At 46.1% G+C, this 24,722-nt stretch overlaps 1 protein-coding gene across 9 annotated transcripts in view; it reads left to right on the top strand.

Moving 5' to 3' along the window:
• Positions 1–18,271, top strand: part of Zfp592 (zinc finger protein 592) — a 50,116-nt gene extending 31,845 nt beyond the window's left edge. For 7 of the 9 annotated variants that reach the window (XM_087655602.1, XM_087655580.1, XM_087655570.1 and 4 more), the window contains 7 exon segments: positions 3,315–3,493; positions 10,644–10,820; positions 11,102–11,261; positions 11,361–11,648; positions 11,863–11,975; positions 12,431–12,566; positions 14,460–18,271. In XM_087655602.1, coding sequence (XP_087511728.1) covers positions 3,315–3,493; positions 10,644–10,820; positions 11,102–11,261; positions 11,361–11,648; positions 11,863–11,975; positions 12,431–12,566; positions 14,460–14,981 — 1,575 coding nt within the window. In that variant the 3' untranslated portion in view covers positions 14,982–18,271. 9 annotated transcript variants of the gene reach the window in all.
• Positions 18,272–24,722: the final 6,451 nt, after the last annotated feature.

Genomic DNA, 24,722 nt, shown 5'->3' on the forward strand with positions numbered 1-24,722 from the left:
GAGTGAGTTACTTTATTCTTACTCTTTCTGTGTACTCTGCTTCCTGGTCATATTGGTGAGATACGTGGTTTGTTTTAAAGGGACTTGGTGCTTACCTTTACTGCCCTATTGGTATTGCTAGCAGATTCTCTAAGAAGGCAGCCTCGAGCTGTGTTAGTACAGTTGTGGTTGAAATATTTTGGGGCTGGAGGCAGGAGGGCTATGTAGTAAGACTTCATCTTTAAAAACAGAAAGGCCTTCAGACTGGTGTGTGTGTGTGTGTGTGTGTGTGTGTGTGTGTGTGTGTGTGTGTGTGTGTGAGAGAGAGAGAAGAGAGAGAGAGAGAGAGAGAGAGAGAGATCGAGAGAGAGAGATCTGTGTATCAGATTACAAAGAGCTTATAATTTCTTATTTTCTTGAGACAGGGTCTTCTTGGTTTAGAAGCTCACTGTTTGGCTTAGGTTGGCTGGTCAGCAAACTTCCAGCATCTGCCCATTTCTACACTGGGGTTCCATTCATGCACAGCCATGCACAGCATTTTTACATAGGTGCTGAGGTGTCTGTCTAACTCAGGTCCTTCCTTAATGCTTGTGTAGCAAGTGCCCTTACCCAGTGAGCCATCTCCAGGGCTCCTTTCGTGACTTGGCTAAATACTCCTTTACTTGGTTCCGAGTCAGGGTGTATTAGTTTGTTCTTCATTTCATAACGAAGACTAATCAGCAATTAGAGTGGTGGCTCCAGTTGCTGTTCTTGTAGAGCACCCAGGTTTGATATGGCATCTACATGGTAGCTCACACACACCCATAACTTCGATTTCAGGGGATCTGACATCCTCCTCTGACCTCCAGAAGCACCAGACATGCACATGCTACACACATATATACATATACACACAGGCAAAACACTCACATATATAAAAATAAATAGTTGGTTTTTTTGTTGTTGGTTTTTTGATTTGATTTGTTTTGTTTTTCTTAAAAAAGGAGACATGTAGAGGTGCATGTGTTTAATCCTAGCAGTTGAGAAGCAGAGACAGTCTAGTCTGGTCTACCAGGGCTGGGCCCTTCCATGCCAATCAGTAATAAGAAAATGCCCTGTAGTCTTGCCTATAGGCAATCTGATAGCAATCTGATGGAGGTATTTGATCAATTGAGTTTCTTCCCTGACAAGTCTAGCTTGTATCAGGTTGACAGAAGAACAGCGAGAAGGATACAGAACTTACCCAAGAGGAAGTGTCTTAGATTGGGTTTTATTGCTGTGAAGAGACACCATAACCACAGCAACTCAGAAGAAAAGCATTTAACTGTACAGTTAAACTGGCTTACAGTCAGCTGCTTAATCCATTATCATCATGGGCGAGCATGACATGAGGCAGGCCGACATGGTGCTGGACACATAGCTGAGGGCTGCATCTGGACCAGCATATAGCAGGAAGAGAGAGCCATTGGAACTGCTTTGGGCTTTTGGAACCATAAAGCTCCTACCCCTACCCCCGTGACACACTTTCTCTATTTAGACCACATCTACTTCAACACACATCCTAATCCCGCTCAAGTAGGGCCTCTGCCTGAGGACCAAACATTCAAATCTATGACCCGTCGGCCATTCTCGTTCACACCATCAGTCACTTCTGCTTCTTACCTTTACCTTCTCTGTTCCATTCTTCTTGTAATGAGTCGAGTGGAGCAGAGTCAGCACCCTCTCCTAGGGGCTTCCATGTTCTTGTTTATCCTAGCGTGCTTGAGTTGGGCTAGGACTGTTTTTTCTGAATTTGGTCTTTGAAGTTCTTTGGCCATGGAGGTCTGGTGCCTGGGTCTATGACATTTTCCACATTGCTTTTTACCCAAATTCTAAAGTTGTTTGTAGGTAGAATTGGCATAGGATCAGGGCTGGCACACATCTTCCTTGTGTCACTCTGTCCTTGTGGGAGCTACAGAAAAGCACAACCAGACATAATGGGAGAGACCACTCTGGAGGCTGTTGGGCTTCTCTCAGCCCAGTTTGAATCATTCACAGTATCTCCTGTTGCTAAATGTGCTTTGTAGGGAAGGAGACTTGAGATCAGGAATTAGCCTTGATGGCCACTGGGCTTGGGTTTCCATGACAATACCAGTGTCTAGCCACATAGCCAGAGCAAAGGGTGTTGAAATAGGTAGGGTACAGCTCCCCACCACAGCAGGAACAGCATGCTTGGATTTATGTCTTCCTCCTGGAAGTCTGCACCTGAAGCAAAACTGCCTTCCCCTGCACTGACTGGTATAGGTGGGGTGGGTGTTGTTCATCCTTTCCTTTGCATTTTAAGCCATATAATTGGGGTAGAATGTCAGCAAAGAGGTCTATATCATCATCATCATCATCATCATCATCATCATCATCATCATCATCATCATCATCATCTCCCTCCTCTTCCTTGATTTTTTTGTGACAGGGCCTCTGTACATAACTCTGTGAAACTCACAGACCAGACTGGCCTTGAACTCAGATTCCACCTTCTCTCTGCCTCCCAAGTGCTAGGATTTAAGGCCTTTACAAGGTAGAGTGTACCTTCTTGTTCTTAAACTTTTATTTAACCATGCTGTCATCACACCTCATAAAATTAATGACACTCGTTAATCTTACCCAATACAAATCTATGTTCAAGCTTTCCTAATTGTATTAGAAAGTCTTACAGTGTGTCTCTTATTTTTATTATGTTGAAGCAATGTCTCATATAGCTCTGGCTAGCCTCTAATTCACTTTATAGCCAAGGCTGGCCTTGAATTCCTGATCTTCTTGCTTCTACTGCCCAAGTGCTAGGAATACAGGTATACCCACCCCACTATGTCTAGCTTTTTAACAAACACACATCTGTGTTTCTCTAAGTTACACTGGCTGGCCTCAAACTCGTGACCCTCCTTGCCAAGCACTAGGGTCAGAGATATGTGTCACCGTGTTTGCCTTATTTTTTTGCTAGCTGGCTTGTTTAACTTTTGTTTGTTTGTGTTTCTAGTGCAGTGCTTCTAGTGTAGAACCTCAAGCATGCAAGGCAAGCTCTCAACCTCTGAGCTATGCCTCTGGCCTAAGCCTGAACTGTATTCTACTCAGGGCTATTTACACAAATCACATCCTGCATTGCTCCTCTTTCTTCCCTTTTCCCATGCTATTGTTTGGTCTTGTTGAAACAGGGTATCACTCAGTGTGTAACCAAGACTGTCCTGGAATTTGTGGCAATCCTTCTGCCTCAACCTCCCAGGTTCTGGCACCCTAGACGTCAACTACCTGACTGTAACAGTCTATGATCGTATGCTTCCCAGTCCCCCACCCGTGTCATTTGCTTTCTTGGTGTTCTTTCCTAGACTTGCCAGGTATGCCAGATGCTGCTGCCCAACCAATGTAGTTTCTGTGCACACCAGCGGATCCATGCACACAAGTCCCCCTACTGCTGCCCGGAGTGTGGTGTCCTCTGTCGCTCTGCTTACTTCCAGACTCATGTAAAGGAGAATTGCCTGCACTATGCCCGAAAAGTGGGCTACAGGTGGGTGCTACCTGGCTTACTGTCCTGGTATTGCCCAATGGCAGGTCCTTTTACTAGGCTGAAACTTGTTTTATACTGAGAACCCAATGTGTGTGTTGGGGTTGGGGGGTTGCTGGTGAGGTGGCTCAGTGTTACCCACCAATGAGCCTGTTGACCTGAGTTCCATACACATTACCCACATGCTATAAGGAAACAACTCCTGTGGATGGCTTCTCTGACCTGTACTCCCAAATCATAGCATATGCACTAACGTATATAAACAAATATGCACAGTCAATCAATCAATAAATGCCATTAGTTTTTCTTTTAAAAGAATCCTGTAGGGATTCTTTTAAATGGGAAGATGGGTTACTGGATAGATCATTTGTCACACAACTGTGAGGACTTAAGTTCAAACTCCAAGACCGCTGTAAAATTGGGCATAGTATAGCATGTGTTTGTAATTCCATTGCTTTTGTGGTGAGATTGGTGGGGATAGGAGAAGCCCTGGAAGCTGGCAGCAAGATAGTTTGGTATACAGAACAATGAACCACAAAGAAACCCTATCTCAAGGTAGAAAGCAAAGACTGACACCCATGTTCCTTTCCAATCTCTACACTTACACTTTTACATGATCACACCATGACACATGCACACTTTCATACTGACAGACAAATGCACGCGTACACACCACACACACACACACACACACACACACACACACACACACACACACACACCTCAATAGGACAAGCATGTTGGCTAGTAGGCATAAGATGTAGTTGAGTTAGTAGAGTGCTTGCCTAGCATGCTTAGATGCCCTAGATTTGATTCCTAACACCATAATAGGAAGTAGAGATAGGACGATCAAGAGTTCAAGGCCAGCCTGGGCTACCAGAGACCTTGCCTCAAAAAACATGTGAAAGCAGTGGTGGCTGGCAGGTGGATAGACATTTCTGTTTTATAGAGGAAAGGAAGGCACAAGCGAGAAAATTAGTTTTTTAGAAGTTAAATATTATAGCCGGGCATGTTGGTCTATGCCTTTCATCCTCCAGAGCTCAAGGCAGAAGTACTTGGATCTCTGAGTTCAAGGCCAGCCTGGTCTACAAAAATGAGCTCCAGGATAGCCAAGATTATACAGAGAAACCCTGTTTCAAAAAACCAAAGGAGAAAAAAGTTAAATATTGAACCAAGAGTGGTGGCACATTCTTGTAATCCTGGAATTTGTAAGGTAGAGGCAGGAGGGTCAGGTGCTGTGGTCATCTTTGGGTACTTAGCAAATTCAAGGGTAGCCCATACCACAGGAGACCTTTTCTTCAAATTCAAAACATGGCTGGGTAGATGGCTTGAGGACTGGCTTTAGAACCCAGAACCCATACAAAAGCCATGCAGGCTTGGCAGTCACCTGTAACTTCAGCATAAGAAGCAGTGACAGTGGATGATCCCCAGGGCAAACATCCTAGCAAGAGTAGTGGAATCGGCATGCTCTGGGTTCAGCGAGTAAAGTGAAGAGTGTTAGAGGAGGATCCCCAATATCAGCCTCAGCTCCCTATATATGTTCAGCTGGATATATGTATATATCCGCACACCTAAGTGTGTACATACGCTACCTACATCTGAAAGGAATACATTTACAAAACCCCAAAACACAAAAATACAATTAAATACCAGAGTAAAGAACCTTGAAGGGGAAGAAAATATTTAGTCATTTTGTTTATATTTAGTCACATGTCAATTTATGTAACTTCCTCATTGTCTTTTTTGTTTGTTTTTTCTTTTTGCCTTTCTTATTCTGTAGGCCTGACTGACCTAAAATTGCATTCTTCTTTCCTTTGTTCCCTGAGTATGTGTACACATGAACATACGTTCACATGCATATAAATATATATATATATACACACACACACACACACACACACACACACACACACACACACACACACACACACATATATATATATTGCATGCATATGTAACCATACCTGGCATTTTTTTTTTTTTTTTTTTCGGAGCTGGGGACCGAACCCAGGGCCTTGCGCTTGCTAGGCAAGTGCTCTACCGCTGAGCTAAATCCCCAACCCCTATACCTGGCATTTTTGTTTGTTTGTTGTTTGTTTTTTGAGGCAAGATTTCTGTGTATAGTCCATGTTGGCCTAGACCTCTATGTTACTCATGCTAGCTTCAAATTCACAATCACCTTGCCTTAGACAAATGCTGGGATTACAAGTGCCACTATCATGCCCAGCTTGTCAGTTTGGTTTTTTAAAAGTGGAGCACTGAGGGTGGGGATTTAGCTCAGTGGTAGAGTGCTTGCCTAGCAAGCGCAAGGCCCTGGGTTCGGTCCCCAGCTCTGAAAAAAAAAAAGAAAGAAAAAAGCGGAGCACTGGAGGCACTTGATTATAATCTCAGAATCCAGGGACCAGAAGCATGAAGATCAAGAGGAATTGAAGGCCAGAAGCTGGAGGAATGGAGCAGCAGTTAAGACCTTTTGCAGGTCTTCCAGAGGACTCGGGTTCAGTGCTCAACACTCACAGGGCAGCTAACTGCTACCTTAACTCTAGTCCCCGGGGATTGATGCCCTCTTCTGCCTTCTACAAGTACTGGACACACATGGCGTATAGTCATATACACTGACAAAACCCCCTACAGATAAAATAAAAATAAACTTTATACACAAAGTTCAAAGTTGGGCAGTAGTGGTGCATACCTTTAATTCCAGAAGCAGGCAGAGTTGGAGACAGCCTGTCTCCAGAGTGAGTGAGTTCTAGGACAGCCAGGGTTACTTACATACACACACACACACACACACACACACACACACACACACACACACACACACACACACACACACTCAGAGTAGAATGGTCAGGAGAATTTCTGAAACAAGATTGTCCTAGTTACTGTTGTATTGCTGAGATGAAACACCATGACCAGGTTAACTTGCAGAAGAAATATTTAATTGAAGGTTTGCTCACAGTTTCAGAGGGTGAGTCATCATGTCAGGGAGCAAGGCGGCAGGCAGGCAGGCAGGCAGGCAGGCAGGCAGGCAGGCAGGCAGGCAGGCAGGCAGGCAGACATAGCACTACAACAATAGCTGAGAGCTCACATCTGTTCTGCAAATTACAGGCAGAGAGAGGGACTGGCCTGCCTTAGGCTTTTAAAACCTCAAAGCCCACCCCTGGTGACACATCTAACAAGGCCAGACCTATTCCAACAAGGTCACACCACCTAACCCTTCTCAAGCAGTTCTACTAAGTGGGGACTAAACATTCAACGGTGAGCTTGTGGTAGCCAGTCTCACTCAAACCTCCACAGGGATCTTAGGAGGTTTTCAAGCAGAAGGATAAGGGAGAGAGAGTACATATGGCAGAGTAGAGACAGGGAGATAGCAAACACAAAAGGGATGGCCAGGGGGATAGCCAGTGTATGGAAAAGGCATGTGAATATGACCTGGGGAGCTGGCAGGGTCAGGCCAGGCCACCACACCTTATGTTCCTTGACAAACTTGTGGACTTTAGTCAAGGCAGTGAAGAGTTACAGAAAGGCTTGCAACAAGAGTATAATGTGATTCATCAGTATTTTGGATTAAAAATAGTAATGATTTATTTATTTGTGAGGGAGAGTGCATGCCAGTGTGCCTGTAGAGAACAACGTGCAGGAATCAGTTCTGCCATGTGGGCCTTGGGAACTGAATCCTGGCCCTCTCTATGAGATGGCTCAGCAGGTAAGGGTGTATACTGCTCTCGCAGAGGATCCAAGATTGGGTCCTAGAGTTCACATTGGACAACTACCACCTATAACTTTAGCTTCTGGAGATCCAACTCCCTCTCCTAACCTCTATGGACATTGAACTTATATGAACAAACCCATACACAACATATACATATACACATAATTAAAAGTAAAACCCTTGGCCTGCAGAGATGGCTCAGCGGTTAAGAGCACTGACTGCTCTTCCAGAGGTCCTGAGTTCAATTCCTAGCAACCACATGGTGACTCACAACCATCTATAATGGGATCTGATGCCCTCTTCTGGTATGTCAGTAGACAGCTACAGTGTATTCATATACATTAAATAAATTATTTAAAGGGGTTGGGGATTTAGCTCAGTGGTAGAGCGTTTGCCTAGGAAGCGCAAGGCCCTGGGTTCGGTCCCCAGCTCCGAAAAAAAGAATCAAAAATAAATAAATAAATAAATAAATAAATAAATAAATAAATAATTTAAAAATAGATACAATCCTTGCTGGTTGGTAGTGGCACATACCTTTAATCCCACCACTCAAGAGCCAGAGACAGGTGGATCTCTGGGAGTTCCAGGCGAGCCTGGTCTACATAGTGAATCCCAGGACAGCCAGGACTAACTACCCTGTCTCAAAAAACAAGTGAATAAACAACAAAGAAGTCCTTCTTTTTTAAAGCAAACTAAAATAAAAGCTCCCAGAACCTTTTAAATGTTGACTTAAGTTTATACAGCCAATTCTAAGATCAAATCCCATCTAATAGCAATTCATTCAATACTAAAATATTTAGGGAAATGTCTTTTATTTTTTCTTCATCTTGGGTTTTTGCTGTTGTTTTGAGACAGGGTCTTGTTATATGGCTCTGACTGGCCTGGAACTTGATATGTAGACCAGGCTAACCTTGAACTAAAAAAGATCTTCCTGTGTCTGAGTCTGCCTGGCCCTCCCCTCCCCCTCCCAAGTGCTGGGACTAAAGGTGTGTGCAACCATGGTCAGCACCAAGATACTTTATTTTAATCTTTTTTCCCTTAAATTCTAGAGATTGAACCCAAGGCTTCAAGTGCTAGTCAAGGGTACTCTGTTACAGAGATGCCTCTCAGTCTCTGTCTTTGAATTGTCAGTTCTGCACTCTTTTTCCTTAGGTTTCTGAATGCTGCACACCTGGCTTTGTCCTCTTTTTTTAGTGAGCACACAGGAGTAAATGCAAATGCCAAATCCTAACTCTCTGCTTACCTCTCTGCAGCCCTGACAGATTGTTTTCCAAAGCTACTGTACATGCAGAGTGTGAAGTCTTTGCCAACATTCGTTACTAAGTTTCTTGCTAGATACAGATTTGCAGATATTTCTTCCCATTCTTTTGGTACAAATGTTATTTTTTTTAAGGACAGTGCTAAAATTCTTATACATTGTATAATATATCATATAATTACATTTTATATAATGTTCATATGTTTTAAGAAATTGAAATTTTTTTGATAATTTCATATGTGTATATGTGTGTTTTAATTAATCCTTTCTTTCTTCCCATTTCTCCTTTTTTCTTTTCTTTTTTTCTGGAACTCACTCTGTAGACCAGGCTAGCCTCAAACTCAGAGATCCTTCTGCCTCTGCCTAAGTGTTGGGATCAACGATATATGCCATCACTCCCTGGCCTTTTCTCCTATATCTGTCAGTGTCTACACACCATCCTTCCAAGTCTCCCAGATTCACATGACTTGGTTTCATCCCATGACCTATTTAGTTTAACCAGGGTTGTCTGTATGAGCATTGGGATGGAACTGTCCATTGATTCTGTCTGGTAAAATCACCAGTACTCAGCTAAAGGCAATGACTTCCCCTCTCCCTGAATTTCTCAGTGAGCAATAGTTCAGCAGTGAGAGACATGCCCTCCCCACCACCACCACTCCTCCCTCCATGCCTGTATAGAGGAGCCCATGGGAGTTCCTAATGGCGGGCAGTGGCTGTGTCTTGCTCAGGGGGTGGCATTTCACAGCCCCTTTCCCTATTTTTAACTCTTAGAAAATTCTCCCTTTTAAAATTTAGTTTTATTATTTTAAAAATTTATTTATTGTGGGAGTTTGTCTGCATGTATGTTTCTGAACTATGTGTATGCCTGGTATCCACAGAGACCAGAGGAAGGTGTCAGATCCCCTGGAACTAGAGTTATAGATGGTTGTTAGCCATCATGTAGGTGCTGGGGATCAAACCCTGTCCTCTGGAAAAGCAGCCAGTGCTCTTAAGTGCTGAATCATCTCTCTAGACATATTTTAACCTTTCTGTCCCCTCTTCCAAAAATGTTTTAGAATTTTAAAACATTTTTAAAAAATGACCTTTTAAAAAAATTGTTGAAATGTGGTTTATGATGTTATAAGAAAGCAAGATTACATTATTTAAACAATTTATTATTTTCTTATTGCTGATAATAGAAATAGTTAAATAATATACACTTATTTCTTTTAAAAATTTACATTTTCACAACATATAATTATAAAACTGTCTCTCTTTATTTTTAAAATGTGGCTATAGAATGGAAATACTATTCTATGCCAGAAGTTGATTTTACTTTGTGTATATGTGCTTGCATGCATGGTATATGTGTGTAGAGGCCTGTGTACAACTTTTGGAAGTTGGTAGTTTCCTGACACTTGGGTTCTAAGAGTCGAACTCAGGTCAAGAGTTGGCAGTAGAAACCTAGACCTGCTGAGTCCTCTTGCTGGCATCGAACTGAATTTGTAATATAATTTCATTGATTTAAAATTTAACAGCTTTCACACCTAGAGCTGCACAGAGAAACCCTGCCTCAAAGACACATACATACATACATACATACATACATACATACATACATACACACATATATACACACACACATACACACATACATACGTAAGCAAGCTAACGGTTAGCCACACTGAGTTGCAGCCGCAGAGCAGCCCTTGCTCCCAGCAGTCCCCAGCACAGTGCTCTTGAGAGCATTTCCTGGTCTCAGTGCTGACTATTTGAATACAGCGGTCACTGCAGTGGTGTCATGCCCCTGTTGCACTGGTTAGGGACCCATCCCTAATTTCTCAGTGGTAGCACACGGGAAGGGAAAGGATTTCTACAAATTCCCTTTGAACTTCTCCTTGTCCTTCTGTGTTGTCATCCTTCCAGTGGGTAACATTCTCCTTCCTCTCTGTTCCTGTCAGCTTCTCTCAGGAGGCTCAGAGCTTTGGTTTATAGGATGGCCAATCTGGGGAGGGTTAAGGGTTATCCTCCCTTCTCTACCAGGTGTGACCTTGGGTTCAAGGAGTCTTGTGCATTCACTTTGTACAGATAGTAACAAGCACAATATTAGGATGTATGTGCAGAGGCTGCAGCCTATGGGCTGGAATGAGGGAGGAGAGCCCTGAGCTGCCCGAGTCTAACACACCCCCACCTTTGTTGTCCAGGTGCATCCACTGTGGTGTCATCCACCTGACTTTGGCCTTGCTGAAAAGCCACATCCAGGAGCGACACTGCCAGGTTTTCCACAAATGTGCATTCTGCCCCATGGCCTTCAAGACTGCCAGTAGTACGATGGACCACAGTACCACCCAGCACCCCACCCAGCCCCACAAACCCTCCCAGTGAGTGCAGCTGCAGGACTAGTCCTGTGGGGCAGAGAGGGTGGCTTGGATGCTCTAAGGGTGGTCCAAGGAGGGGCTGGGGAGCTGATGCTGTGGAGATGTGGAGAGATCTATGGAGTCTCCTGAGGACATCCCAAGGCAGGAAAGACGAACACTGGCTCAGGCTAGTAGATCCTCAAACTTCACTCTGGTTCAGAGAGAGCACAGACAGGGGAGAGGGGCTGTTTGCTTCTTCCAGCAGAGCCCTGGTTACCTCACACCTCCGGGGCTTGTCTTGTCAGGCTAATTTATAAGTGCTCCTGTGAAATGATCTTCAATAAGAAGAGGCACATTCAACAACATTTTTACCAGAATGTCAGCAAGACACAGGCGGCGGTCTTCAAGTGCCCTGAGTGCCCACTCCTGTTTCTGCAGAAGCCAGAATTAATGCAGCACGTCAAGGTGAGGTACCTTGGGAAGAAGTGATGTGCTTCGGCCAGGGGTGTGACTCAGGGCATCTTTTTCCCTTGCCTAGTCAGTAATCCCTCTCCCAATCCCCAGAATACCCACGGTGTTCCCCGGAATGTGGAGGAACTGTCAAGCCTCCAGTCTTCAACAGACACATCTTCTAACCGCCCTGGTTCTCGAGCTCCCACTGAGCCCCCAGCTACAAATGTAGCCACTAGAGGCAGCTCCCTGACTGCTGGCCGTTGGGGCCGGCCGGACGCTCACCGCAGGGCTGAAGCAAGGCCCCGGATGAGGAACACTGGTTGGACCTGCCAGGAGTGCCAGGAGTGGGTTCCGGATCGAGAGAGCTATGTATCCCACATGAAAAAGAGCCATGGTCGGGTAAGTACAGCTGCATGTGCCACCCTGCAGCCCTGGGATTCTTGGACTTTGTCCTGTGAGGCCCTTATGTGGCTAATCTCTCAGGTTCCTGGTGCTCTGGGCAGGCTGGGTACCATAGATCTGACGGTCTTGAGGGTGTTCTATCTATCTGGTCACACCGTCTAAAACGAACTTAGGATTCTGATGCTTTGGGACTTGTTTTCTCTTCCCGTAGACACTGAGGCGGTACCCATGCCGGCAGTGTGAACAGTCCTTCCACAACCCTAGCAGCCTGCGCAAACACATTCGCAACAACCATGACACAGTAAAGAAGGTCTACACTTGTGGGTGAGTCTGGAAGGGGAAGGAGAAAAGCCTGAAAATCAAAAAGCTTTGCCTGTGGCGTCACTAGTGCTCTTCTGTGCTATGAGATCAAGGTCCTAAAGCAAGAAAACACCGACTAAGTGAGAAATCAGGCAAGCCAGGAGCCAGCTCCAGGGCTGGCAGCTGACTATTGCTTTCCATTTCCAGCCCTGGACTTTCTCACTGTGGCCTAATGTCTGAGAATAGAGATGCTGATGTGACAGATGACAGTGGTCTGGCCTAGCACTGGGCCCTCTGGATTGTGTTGGGATGAGGACTTAGTGTCAAGTGTGCAAGCCTCCTTACCTGCTGGTGTCTGCTCCCTTATCCATCTGTACTGGTTTGATTAGCAGGTCTACCTGCTCACGTGGTTTTCAGTCTTGGTATTTGTGAGGAACACTGGGGAACCTGTGTTCACCTCCTCAAATGTGCTCTTGCAGGTACTGCAGTGAGGATAGCCCCAGCTTTCCTCGGCCCTCCCTCCTGGAGAGCCACATCAGCCTTATGCACGGTATCAGAAACCCTGATTTGAGCCAGACGTCCAAAGTCAAACATGCAGGTGGACATTCCCCTCAGGTGAGTGTGGGATCACTGCTGTGAACTGGCTGCCTAGTGAGCCTGGGACTGGAAAGGCATTAGAAGGGCTTCAAGAGCCCAGTAGTAGTTGTGACCATGGAGCAAGCAGAGTAACACCTAATGTGGTCACTATTTTTGTATGTCCCATTAGGGCACTGAACATAAGAAGGAAACAGGAGCAAAGATCTGTGGGGAAATCCATCAGTCTTTTGCTGCTGTAACCTGACTTCTGCTTCTTCAAAATCCAGTGAGTCAGGCAGGCAAAGCTACCTTGTCAAGGAAGGATTATTGCTTCCCTGTACACTAGCTGTGGCAAGAATCTGGTCTAGAACTCTCTCTCTCTCTCTCTCTCTCTCTCTCTCTCTCTCTCTCTCTCTCTCTCTCTCTGCTGGCCCCTTGTTTCCTTGCCTCGTTCCTGTTGCATGCTCCTTCTCCAATTGCGGTGAGCTTCTAGAAGAGCCTGACTGCCCCTGTGCTACAGATTCTCCCACATCATGGCAAAGGGCCAAGTGCTCTGAGGAGGACTCAGTAGGTCTGAGAGCTACCACGAGGCCATGGGCTATCTTGAAGCTTTTTTGGCTATTCAGAGAATGGTGCTAGTAGCAGAAGCCTTTACACACAGGATAGGTAGAATATCAAATCTTTTTTTTTTTTTTTGGTCAGCACCAATACATGAGAACATATACAATTTCCCTTCCTTCAAATGCTGCGCGTGCCCTTCCACACAGCAGTTCTGTTCTAGACTTTGGCTAGAGAGCTTTGAGCCTTAGGCATTGTGGAGTGTTGAGTGACAAAGAGGAAACTTGGGTATCTGCTGGAGGACACTCAGCCCACAGTAGGTTAGTGCGCTGCCACTAGAAGAGAGAAGCTTCTGTGTTTGTTCACATGGGGACAAGTTTCAGTATATGTTATTAAGTAGGGTGAGGGACGGCACACACAATGACATGCATTCAGTGTATGTTATTAAGTACAGAAGTGTAGGGGAGAGGTGTGCACACATGCAATGACATGCAATCATTTCAAAGCTTTCTTGTATTTCTTGAACTTGCATGAGATGTTTCTTAGAAGAATTATAAAACCCAGAATTTCTAGTTTGCTCTCTTATTGGTATGATAAAGACTATGGGCAAAAACAATTTGGAGGGAAAAGTCTTTACTGCAGCTTACAGTCCATCATGGAGGAAGATCAGGGTCAAAATTCAAGACAGGAACCCGAGGGCAGGAACTGAAGCAGAGACCATGGAGGAACAGTGTTTATTGGCTTGCTCTCTGTCTTGCTAAGTAAGCCTGCTTTCTTATATAGCCAAAACCACCTGTCTAGGAGTGACACGGCCAACAGTAAGCTGGGACCTACCATGCTAAGTCTAATGAAACCTATCAGTCTAAGAAAATGCCCTGTAGACTTGTCTATGGGTCAGTGCGAAGGAGGCGCGGTTCCCTCTACCCAGATGACCCTGGCTGTGTGAGGCTGACAGACACTAAGCACAGAGGTGATCCGTCCTGGGATGAGCAGACCTGAGACGTGGGCTGGGCGGGACCTTCCTGTTAGGTCCGTGTGCCTAACAGTAAAGATAAAGGACCGGGGCTGGAGAGATGCCTCAGCAGTTAAGAACTCTTTTGTAACTGTGGCAGAGGACCCCAATTAGATTCCCAGCAGCCATGTGGGAATCAGAACTACCCATAAGTGCAGCTCCAGAGAATCCAGTACCCTCTTCTGGCATTCTCAGGTACCAAACATGCACATGTACATACACGCAGGTAAAACACTTCACACATGAGGAAAGTGAAGAAAAGACGACTCCCAAACGCTGCCCTCCACCTGAGTTCCATGGCACTTGATGAGCAGAAGGTGCAGGTGAGCTTGGCCTCATCTCTGCTCATGCTTGTCTTTCAGGTGAACCATCTGAAAAGACCTGTCAGCAGAATGGCAGATGCTCCAGGCACGAGCAATGGTGCGACTGCTTCCTCCACCAAGAGGCACAAGCCCCTGTTTCAGTGTGCAAGGTGCACCTTCTCCACAGACTCGGAGCTGGAGTTCCAGAGCCACATACCTCAGCACCAAGTGGACAGCTCCACAGCCCAGTGTCCCCTCTGTGGCCTGTGCTACACATCTGCCCGCTCCCTCAGCCGCCACCTGTTCATAGTCCACAAAGTGAGGGGCCAAGAAGAGGGTGGGGAAGAAATCGTGCAGGTGAAGGTGGAAGCCACAGACCCAGAGGCATGCTCTGGAGAGGAGGTGGCTGTGAAGACTGGAGAGAATGGACTGGAAGAATGTGTCAGTGAGCCTTTGGTGGCTGACATAGAGCCAAGGAGGTCACTAGGCCTGGCTGTGGATGAAGACAGTGCCCAAGACCCTCAGAATCAACCACAGGCCTCTCAGGACCAGAACAGCCATGCACTATCTCCTCAGGTGTGACCAGAGGCTCCGGAGCCATCAGGCAGGCTGTGGCACCCTGCACCTGCTGTGCAGACTGTGGGAAATAAAGGCTCTACCCAGTGTTTGTGTGGCCACTGTGCTCTGGAGCAGTGTCTGTTCTGAGCTGTGGGTTCTGGATGTCCCCAGCCCCAGAAAATGTGGGGCCACCGAGAATTCCTCACAGCTCTGAATTTGCTTCTGTTATTTATGGCTTAATGCTGCTTCTTGATACCCCAATTCTCATCCATGTCCTTCCAGCCCCAGGCTACTTAGGTAGTGCAGCCCCAATGCTGTCAACTCAGCTTGCAACCCCTCAGTAGCTGTGCTCTGGGCTCCCTACCTGCTGTGTTCATCTGGAGACACCTCAGAGCTCTCCTTCTTGCCTTCAGAGCCCAAGAAGGAAGGGAATGAAGGGTGCTGGCCATTCCTCTGGGAACTCTCCCCAGCCTGGCTTGGTGAGGTCCCTTGCTCACCCTTTCCCTCCTGTCTTCTTTTTCTGATTCTTCCCCCCAGAAACATCCCGAGGACTTCACCTGTCACTCTGACCATGTCTCTGTGGGTGGGAGAAATGGCAGTACACTCCTGTTTGGACCTGAGAGAAGCACGAAATATGGCCAAGGCAGGCAGGTGCCAAGAGCCAGATCCTCTTTGGGGCTGTGGTGGGTCTTCCTTCTGCTGCTGTCCTACAATCCCTGGCAGGTGGGGTGTGGGGCACACAGACATTGGGGTATTTGTATTTTTTTGTTCCTGTGCCATTAGATGCTGCTGCCTCAGGCAGGCCAGCCCCTCCTCCTCTCGGCTACATCTTGTTGCTCAGACTATATTTCAATAAAAAAAATCTTCTTACCATGCAGGTAGGCTCTTGTATTCCTCTTCTGGTAAGCTAGCGCTTCCCTGATCCACCTGAGACTCTTCCCAGACAGTCCTGACTACCCCATCTGAAGGAAAACAGCATTTCCTGCTGCCCATGGGAGCTCTGGGTTCTGGAGCTTTTGCTTGGAAAACCAGGAGTCCTATATATACATCTTGGTTCTCTGAAGAGTTCTAAAGGAGCAGGGTGGTGGTGGGGGTGTCAGTACTGGCCAAGAGCCACTCCAAGGTCTCTGGCCTGGCAGCATTAGCCTTAAGGTCTATTGATATTCTCTGGGCATCTTTCCATCAAAGGGTTTTCAACCCGAGAGATTCTTGGTGAGAGATTAAGAGAAGGGATTCTGTGACATTCATACAACATTCAGAGACTGCTATTGCCACAGCAAATCCAGACTTGGTAGAATTGGGATTAGATGAGATTAGGCTTGTCCAAGTACAAGGGACAAGCTGTGGGAAGGTGTTCTTGGACCCAATAGGCCTGGGTTAGGCCCTGTAGCACAGGGAAGCTTGGCTGAGTTCCTCGCTTGATCTTTCAAGGGAGGCATGAATACCAATTAGGAATCAAGTTGGATAAATATGCATGACCTTTTCACAATTGAAGACTTTTTTCCTTGCTCTAGCAAATGCCAAATTTTTCGTGAAAGGCTAATGGCAGTGGGAAAAGTTAGTGCTTGCCTCAGTTGCAGAGCGGCTCTACTGTACACACCATTTTAATGAGCATTCTTCCTGGCCAGTCCTCCACTTCCCTGCTTCCCAGCTGGCAGTGAAGGAAAACAAGCCCTGCTGAGCAGGTCCCAAGCCAGCCACTGTCCCTCTCCCAGTTCCTTCACATACCCTGCATTCTCTTCAGATCCTTCAACCTTCACCTCATGCTAATCTCCCAGTTTTGGGAGCCTCTGCACCCCAGATCATTCTTAAGGGGCTGAAGAGAGGACTTTGAGCTGTATTTCTGCATTTCTTCCCACTCAGAAACCATGGGAGCTGCTGGAACAAAGAAGGTGGAGAAACTAAGGGTAGAATAGCTGGCCTCATATCAGATGCAGCCTCTTGGAGTAGTAGAATAGGACCTGCTATGGGAAGCCTGAGCCATGAGCTGGGTTCTTGCTGCCCTCAACCAGTTCCTAGCACCCCTCATCCTCATGGGCTCCTCTCATTCAAAGCAGAATTAGGAATCCCTATCCAGCTCCTTCAAGACTTTCGTGAGGTCACGAGTGTGCAAGCACTGTAGTTTCCAGGCTACCACGTGGACAGGGGGTTCTGTGCTTGTGGACCGGGGGCACAGGGAGATGGAGCACATCTCACTGGAGGTGGGGTTCAGTTAGGAATCGGCCAGTCTGCTTATCTATTATTCAGTGATGGTGAAGATCACGTCTCCAGCCCTGCTCCTGTCAGGCATCTTGTTTAACTCTTTTACTTAATCCTCACAAGGCTCTCAGCTACCCTTCTATTTTACAGAGGCAAAACCAAACAACAACAAAAACGGTCTTAGGTTAGAACGCTGGGCTACCTGGGATGATGGTGCTGAGTCAAACCTGTGCTGCCTTAGTGACAGGGCTGCTCTGGCTGCTGCCAGCCTGTCAGCAGTGTGGAGCCACCCAAAGCCCACCCCTCTAGTTTCCAAAAAGGCAGGGTGCCCCTTAATGCCAGATCCTCCAGTGCCTTGTCACCCCAAGGAGAGCCCTGCGTTTGCACATGCGGTGTCCTTGATGTTGGCTCTCACTGGGGTTTCCTTTCCATCTGAAGACCCACCATCTCTAGAAGAGGTTACCTAACTTCTGGGACACACACGGTTCCCTCAGAGTATCTCCTGATTGCTCATGACAGTTTTTTAGTGCACTATTTGTCATCTGAGGATGCTTGCTGTAACCCCTGCAGCGGATGCTCTCCTGACCAAGCTAGATGAGATTTGCTACCCTCTAGAAACTACCATCTGGATACCCTGAGGCTTGACAAATGACTAGTATTTACTCTTTAACTGCTTTGTCTCTGTAAAACTATATGCTGAATTACCGTGGACTAATTGTTATAAAGATTTTGCCTCTTATGTAAACAGTCTGGGTTTTAAAATTTTAATGGTTGTGTTGTGGCCCACCCTAGAATTTCCACATTTTGCCTTGCCCCAGGCTGAGGAACTTCTGTCCTGGATGCCATTGTACATTCAACACCAGGTAATTTAAAGAAACCTCTTTTGGTTTGGAAAAATAGATACGTAAACATTGACCACATAAGGCATTCTACAGTACAAATGAACATACAATAAAAAGTAAAGTTCTTGGTGGAGGTCGGCTTCCAGTGCCCTTGCCAGAGTTCCTCGCTGTTATCTCTATCTTGTGTATCCTTTCAGAGCAATTCTATGCATTTATGAGTTTATAAATATGTATATTTATATATCTATTTTTAATACAAACAGTAGCATTCTATCCGTCATGTTCTGAAGCTTGCTTTTTTTCCACTTACTTAGTGTTACAGAGGTTGTTCAAAACTGAAGACAGTGGGTCAGTACAACCCTTTAAGAGTTCAGGTTTTCTCATCCATCGGTGATTTGCATCCAGGTGTATGGCTGAGAGCGTGAATGTGTGAATGAATACATTGGATTCAATTAGTAATATAAGCACAGAGCGCCCAGGGCTGGCCTAAACAGTACTGGACCTTCGAGCTTCCGGACCATGTCCTTTATCTTCTCCAAGAACGCACACACACACACACACACACACACACACACACACACACACATACACACACACACATACACACACATACACACACATACACACACACATACACACACATATACACACACACACATACACACACACACACACACACACATACACACACACACACACAGCAGCTTAAGCAGGGAGCACAGAATGCCTTGGGGCATGACTTCCAAATAACATGATTTTTTTTTCCAGGTCCCTGTTTAAAATGATTCTTTATTGTAAAATGGCAGACCACTAATAGAGAAATGTAATATTTATAAAATGTATCTATAAGCCCACCTTTTAGCAAGGCAGTTATCAGTTTTGCATCACCTTCCAGTCCTTTGATACATTCCTAATTGAATTTATGGTAGAATTATAATTATGGTCAAGGTGGTGAATGTCCTAGGTAGGGTTTTGGGCATACTAGACAAGTGCTCTAACACTGAGGAGCCTCCCAGTCCTTTTTTTTTTTTTCTTTTTATTAATATAGAGTCTTGTTTTATATCCCAGGTTGGCCCTAAATCCTGCCTTAGCTTCCTGAATAATAAGATTATATATAGGCTTGTACCACCATACAGACTTTCTAATTTTCCTTGGGTGATCTCAGGAGCAGGGTAATGGAGAAAGACAATAATTAAAAATCAGAAATGCAGCCTAGGCAGTGGTGGCAGTGTTGGTCCACGCCTTTAGTCCCAGCAGAGACAGGCAGCTCTTGAGGCCAGCCTGGTCTACAGCGTTAGTTCCAAGACAACCAGGGCTAGACATAGAAACCCTGTCGTTAAAAACAAACAAAAAACCCTCACAGAAATGCCAGTCCTCGATCCCTGTTGTTTGACAATCATTTGGTCTCAGGTCCTCTCCTCTCCTGATGAGGATGGGCTTTCTTTGTGTCTTTGGGTCTCTCAATTCTACTCCTCTATTGATGTTTATGATCAGAGTAGAAAAGACTGTCTCAAAGACAAGAATCCTTACAGTATTCTCCTTATCCATTTACTCTATGATCTATGCAAAGATCTATGCAAAATAGAAAAGATCTTTCTCTGCAAGTACATTTATTTCTTTTTCAGTTTGTACCGGGGTTTCTGTTTTTACATACTGAGTTCTTTCCTGTTACTTTTGCCTTTTGTTGAGCCTTTCCAAATCGGGCTTTCTGCCTGTTGATAGTTCTCAGGCATCTTTAATCCTTCATCTCAGCTCTTTAGGGGCCTGCATCCAGATGAATTCTTGAACTCATTCATTGTATAGTGTATTGGCCTTTAAATGTGCTTTTATGACCCTGAGAAGAATGGTAGGGCTGGAGAGATGGCTCAGTGGTTAAGAGCACCGACTGCTCTTCCCGAGGTCCTGAGTTCAAATCCCAGCAACCACATGGTGGCTCACAACCATCTGAAATGAGATCTGATGCCCTCTTCTGGTGTGTCTGAAGATAGTGACAGTGTAATCATAATATATAATAAATAAATAAAATATTTTAAAAAATAAATAAATAAAAAATAAAAATAAAAAAAATGTATGTGTATAAAGACAGTTTTAGTCTCTAGCACAGGCTAGCCTGAAATTCATTATGTAGTCCAAACTGGCCTTAAACTCATGAGGATCCAACTATGCCTGTATTTTTTTTTAATTATTTTCAAATTTAAATTGTGTTAGGTACAAGAATACTACAAATCAATACATATGTTATTGGCTATGTGGGAACTGGCTCATAAAAATAAGAAAGTTTTTTGTGCCAATTACATCTGGGAGGAGTGAGTGTTCAAGTGACTGTAGACGTGTAATATCACTAGCTTCAAGGGTCACAGTGCTGTCACATAGATAGCCACTGTCCTCTTGTACTAGACCTAAAGTCAAGCCCGTGGGTGTGGCTCTGTGTGTGTGTGTGTGTGTGTGTGTGTGTGTGTGTGTGTGTGTGTGTGTGTGTTGAGACTGAGTCTATCTGTGCTCCTGGCTGTTGTGGAACTCACTCTGTAGGTCAGGCTGGTTTTGAACCCACAGATTCTCCAGCCTCGACTTCTAGTGCTAGTGATAAAGGTGTGCTACTGTCTAAGAAGCTCTGCTTGTGGGAATTTCACGATTTGCTCCTAGGCTAATACTGAAGAGGCTTTTGGATATGATCTTTAAAATGCAGCCAAAGCTAGGTGTCTATCACACACCTTAACCACAGCACCAGAGAGGCCGAGACAAGGAGATCAGGAATTCATGGTCATGCATCTCTGCACAGTGAGTGGAGGCCAGCCTGTAGTGATTCACAAAAAGAAAGAAAGAAGGAAGTCAGGTATGGTGTCCCAGCAAGTGTTGTAATTCCAGTACTTGGGAGTCAGAGGCAGAAAGATCTCTCTGAGTTTGAGCTAGCCTGGTCTACAGAGTGAGTTCTGGGCCAACTACAGCTACATAGGTAAGACTCTGTCTCAAAACCTGTGGGGAAATGATGGAAGTGAAGGAATGCTGTAGAAGGCCAGGTCTGCTGGTCCAAACCAGCAGCAGGGAGGAGGGCTGCATGCTCAAGTCTCGCTTGGCCTGGAAACTCTGCTAGGTTTGGGTGTGTGGCTCAGTGGTGAGACATTTGCCTGGAGGTTCTGTGTTCAACCCCTAACACTGGGGGGTGTGGTGGTGGGGTCAATGATGGAGTAGGAGGCAGATGGGACAGGTGGTGGCTGGATTTGTTAGTACTGTCACTTGCGTGGGTAGAAGTGGTAGCAGTTGTTACTGAGAGGCATTCAAACATTCAGAAGGACGAGGAGATGCTTAGGAGATGAGAGCTAGGGCCATTAAAGATTGCCTTGAGAAGCTTTGGTAGCTCAAGTCTGTAAGCCTGGCACCCAGGGGCCTGCGGGAAGCGGGGTCAAGTTTGAGACCAGCTTGGCTAACTTGAGGGAATGAGAAAACTCTATCTCCAGATGAGAACAGAGGGAAAGGCTGGGGATACAGCTTGGGGACACTGCATTTTTCCTCAGTGCGGGGTAGGAAGAGCAAAGGGAAGACTTGATGGGGAGACAACAGGCTAGTTTGCCCTAAAAGGAGGAGTCAAGGTTGGGAGGTCTTTCTAGGCTCAGTTGAAGATGAGTTGGTTTTCTGGACTTAACTAACTGCTGCCCTGTGACCCTGGGTACCCTTTTCTCTGGAAAGTGACTAGACCTGGGGCAGTGTGGAGCTCAATCAGAGCATGTAGGCTAGAGAGAACACCCAGCTGGGAGCCCTACTTTGGGGACCTAAATTCCCCTTCCACTCAAACTAGAATGAGAGTGCCTTCTTGTTAGCAGTAATCCTCTAAGTGCTGTGGCTGCATCTCCAGTCCCTGCAGGAACATCCCAGACTTCCTGGATCATCCCACAAGGGCAGGACACAGAGGCTCCGCCCTCTTGGAACAGAGGTTCAGCTGCCAGAGCTGAGGGCTACTTAAGCTCTTGGAGAAAGATCAGACAAGCATTTGAGAGTACTGTGATGTGGCCCAGTGGCACAGGCCCACAATCTCAGTCACTCAGAGGCTGAGGCAGGAGGATGGAAAGTTCAAGGCCTGCCAAGCCCAAGAATGAGTTCAAAGGTAGTCTGTATAGCTTAGTAAGACCCTGTCCCAAGAAAGAGAGTAAGAAACAGGCCAGAGATAACTCAGTAACTCAATGCTGGTATGCTTGCCTAGCACGCGCGCGCGCGCACACACACACACACACACACACACACACACACACACACACACACACACACACCACTGCAGATCAGCTTGAAGGAAGGATAGCTAGCCTGCAGTGTGAGATAAAAGAATCTCATGGATAGAACAACAGGGTTCTGGGTTTTGTTGAATTCTCATGCTCGGACTTGGCTTTTGGATAAGAACAAAGAGAAAGGAGTCCCAGTGAGGGTGTGTGTGTGTGTGTGTGTGTGTGTGTGTGTGTGTGTGTGTGTTTTGACAAGAGGGTCTTGAGGTCTCATTAGCCAGTCAGCACAGTGAGTTTCTGGTTCACTAAGAGACTTAGCTCAAAGAACAGTCATGGAAAGACAACCCCCAGCCTCCACATGTCCCACGAGGCCAAGTATGCACACATGCTCCTCACACATTTAAAAAGAAAAAGAGCAGACATGACAGCACACACCTTTTGAGGCCAGCCTGGTCTATATTACAAAGTCCATGTTATTCAGACACCACAGAGTGAGACCCTGTCTCAAGAACAATGAAACGATATCCCATGGGTGCTGTGTCTGCACATTTGCGGGGCTTCTGTCGTCCCAGAATTGAGCTGTCTCAGAGTGGACAGACTGGAGCTGTGTACGGGGACTGGGCATCCCCAGGACCAACATTCTAGCTTGAGCTGAGAACATATGATGGCAGCATAAAGATCAAGGTAGAGGGATATTTAATGATGCCAAGTTCCCTTCTTGCCAACCCTCTTTGGATCCTGTGGCTGTATATTCTGCCCTCAACTTACCCCCGTCCCAGTTTGGGGCGCTATGGTCTCTAGGAGATCCAGTCAGCCCTCAGAACCTGGCATCCTGCCATTCTTATTGGGCATAGCCATGGGATTGCTTTGCCTTTATTCAGAAGGCATTGTCTGTGCTTTGAAACCCAGGCTGGCTAACTGCTCCATCACAGCTCGATGGGGTGGGTTCCCTTTGGTGTCTTCTGAGAAGTTCAGTAGTGAAAGGAAGGGTTAATATCTCAGGGAAAAGCAAGCACTTGATAGCCTTCATAGTCTGTAGGGAGAGAAGCCCAGCAGGAAGGACAGGAAGCTGAGAGCTGACTGCTGAGAAGGCCTCAGATTTTGGGGGCCTTGGAAGGGAACTATGATCCACTCTGAAGCAGAGGCCATGTGGCAGGGTGATAATGGCAGCCTGTTCCTCAAAGCTGGTGTTATTGCCCAATAACCTCGCTTTGTCCTGAGGGGTTTGTTTGTCTGTCTGTTTAGTTTTCTGAGACAAGGACTCCCTGTGTAACCCAAGCTCACCCTGAACTCATAGCAGTTCTCTTACTTAGCTTTTTCCCTTTTGTTTTCTGTGACAGGGTCTCAGTATGTAGCTCAGGCTAGCCCCTAGCTCATAACAGTCATCCAAAGCCTCCAAGGTACTGGGATTACAGGTATGAGTCACCATACCCAGCGTCTCTACTGCCCCTGCTCCCCACACCCCAGGCTTGGAAGGAAAAAAGGTGAAGGAGAAGGTAGAATCTTTTTTTTTTTTTGGTTCTTTTTTTCGGAGCTGGGGACCGAACCCAGGGCCTTGCGCTTCCTAGGCAAGTGCTCTGCCACTGAGCCAAATCCCCAGCCCCGAGAAGGTAGAATCTTGATTTCTGTTTTTTGTTTTTTATTATATATGAGTACACTGTAACTGTCTTCAGACACACCAGAAGAGGGCATCAGATCTCATTAGAGATGGCTGTGAGCCACCATGTGGTTGCTGGTATTTGAACTCAGGACCTCTGGAAGAGCAGTCAGTGCTCTTAACCACTGAGCCATCCCTCCAGCCCTGATTTCTGGGGTTTTTAATTATTGCTATTTACCAAAGTTTGCTACATTGGAGGGCCATCCTAAGACAACACTTCATTCTAGTCATAGATGGAAAAGGAGAGTTTGGAAGGAATCACCATCTCAGCCACAAGAAACAGCTCCCTTTTTGCTGGATTTCTTTTCTTTCTTTCTTTCTTTCTTTTTTTTTCTCCACGTGGAAAGGTTTAATGAGAGAAGAAGAGTAGAAGAGAAGAGGAGTAGAGGCCGGCCATGAGCACGTGGAGGGAAGCGGGGATGGGAAGAAGGGAAAAGGGAAAGAACAAGGAGCAAGAGCTGGATTTCTTTTTTAATTAATAGATTTATAATTTTATGATTGTGAGTGTTTTGTCTATGCTGGTGCTCAGAGAGGCTGTCAGATCCCCTGAAACTAGAGTTATAGATGTTGTAAGTCACCATGTGGGTGCTGCAGATTCAACCTGGGTCATCTGCAAGATTCAGCCTTAATTGCTTAATTGCGTCATTTCTCCAGTTCTCTTGCCAGATTTTGGAACTCCTCCCGTTGCAGGAGGGCATCCCCACGGCTTTTGGCTCCTCCTCCCGTGGCAGGAGGGCATCCCCCACGGCTTTTGGCTCCTCCTCCCGTGGCAGGAGGGCATCCCCACGGCTTTTGGCTCCTCCTCCCGTGGCAGGAGGGCATCCCCACGGCTTTTGGCTCCTCCCGGTGTTTGTTT

Source organism: Rattus norvegicus, chromosome 1 (genome assembly GCF_021556685.1).
Source record: "Rattus norvegicus strain SHRSP/BbbUtx chromosome 1, alternate assembly SHRSP_T2T, whole genome shotgun sequence".
NCBI classification, from domain to species: domain Eukaryota; kingdom Metazoa; phylum Chordata; class Mammalia; order Rodentia; family Muridae; genus Rattus; species Rattus norvegicus.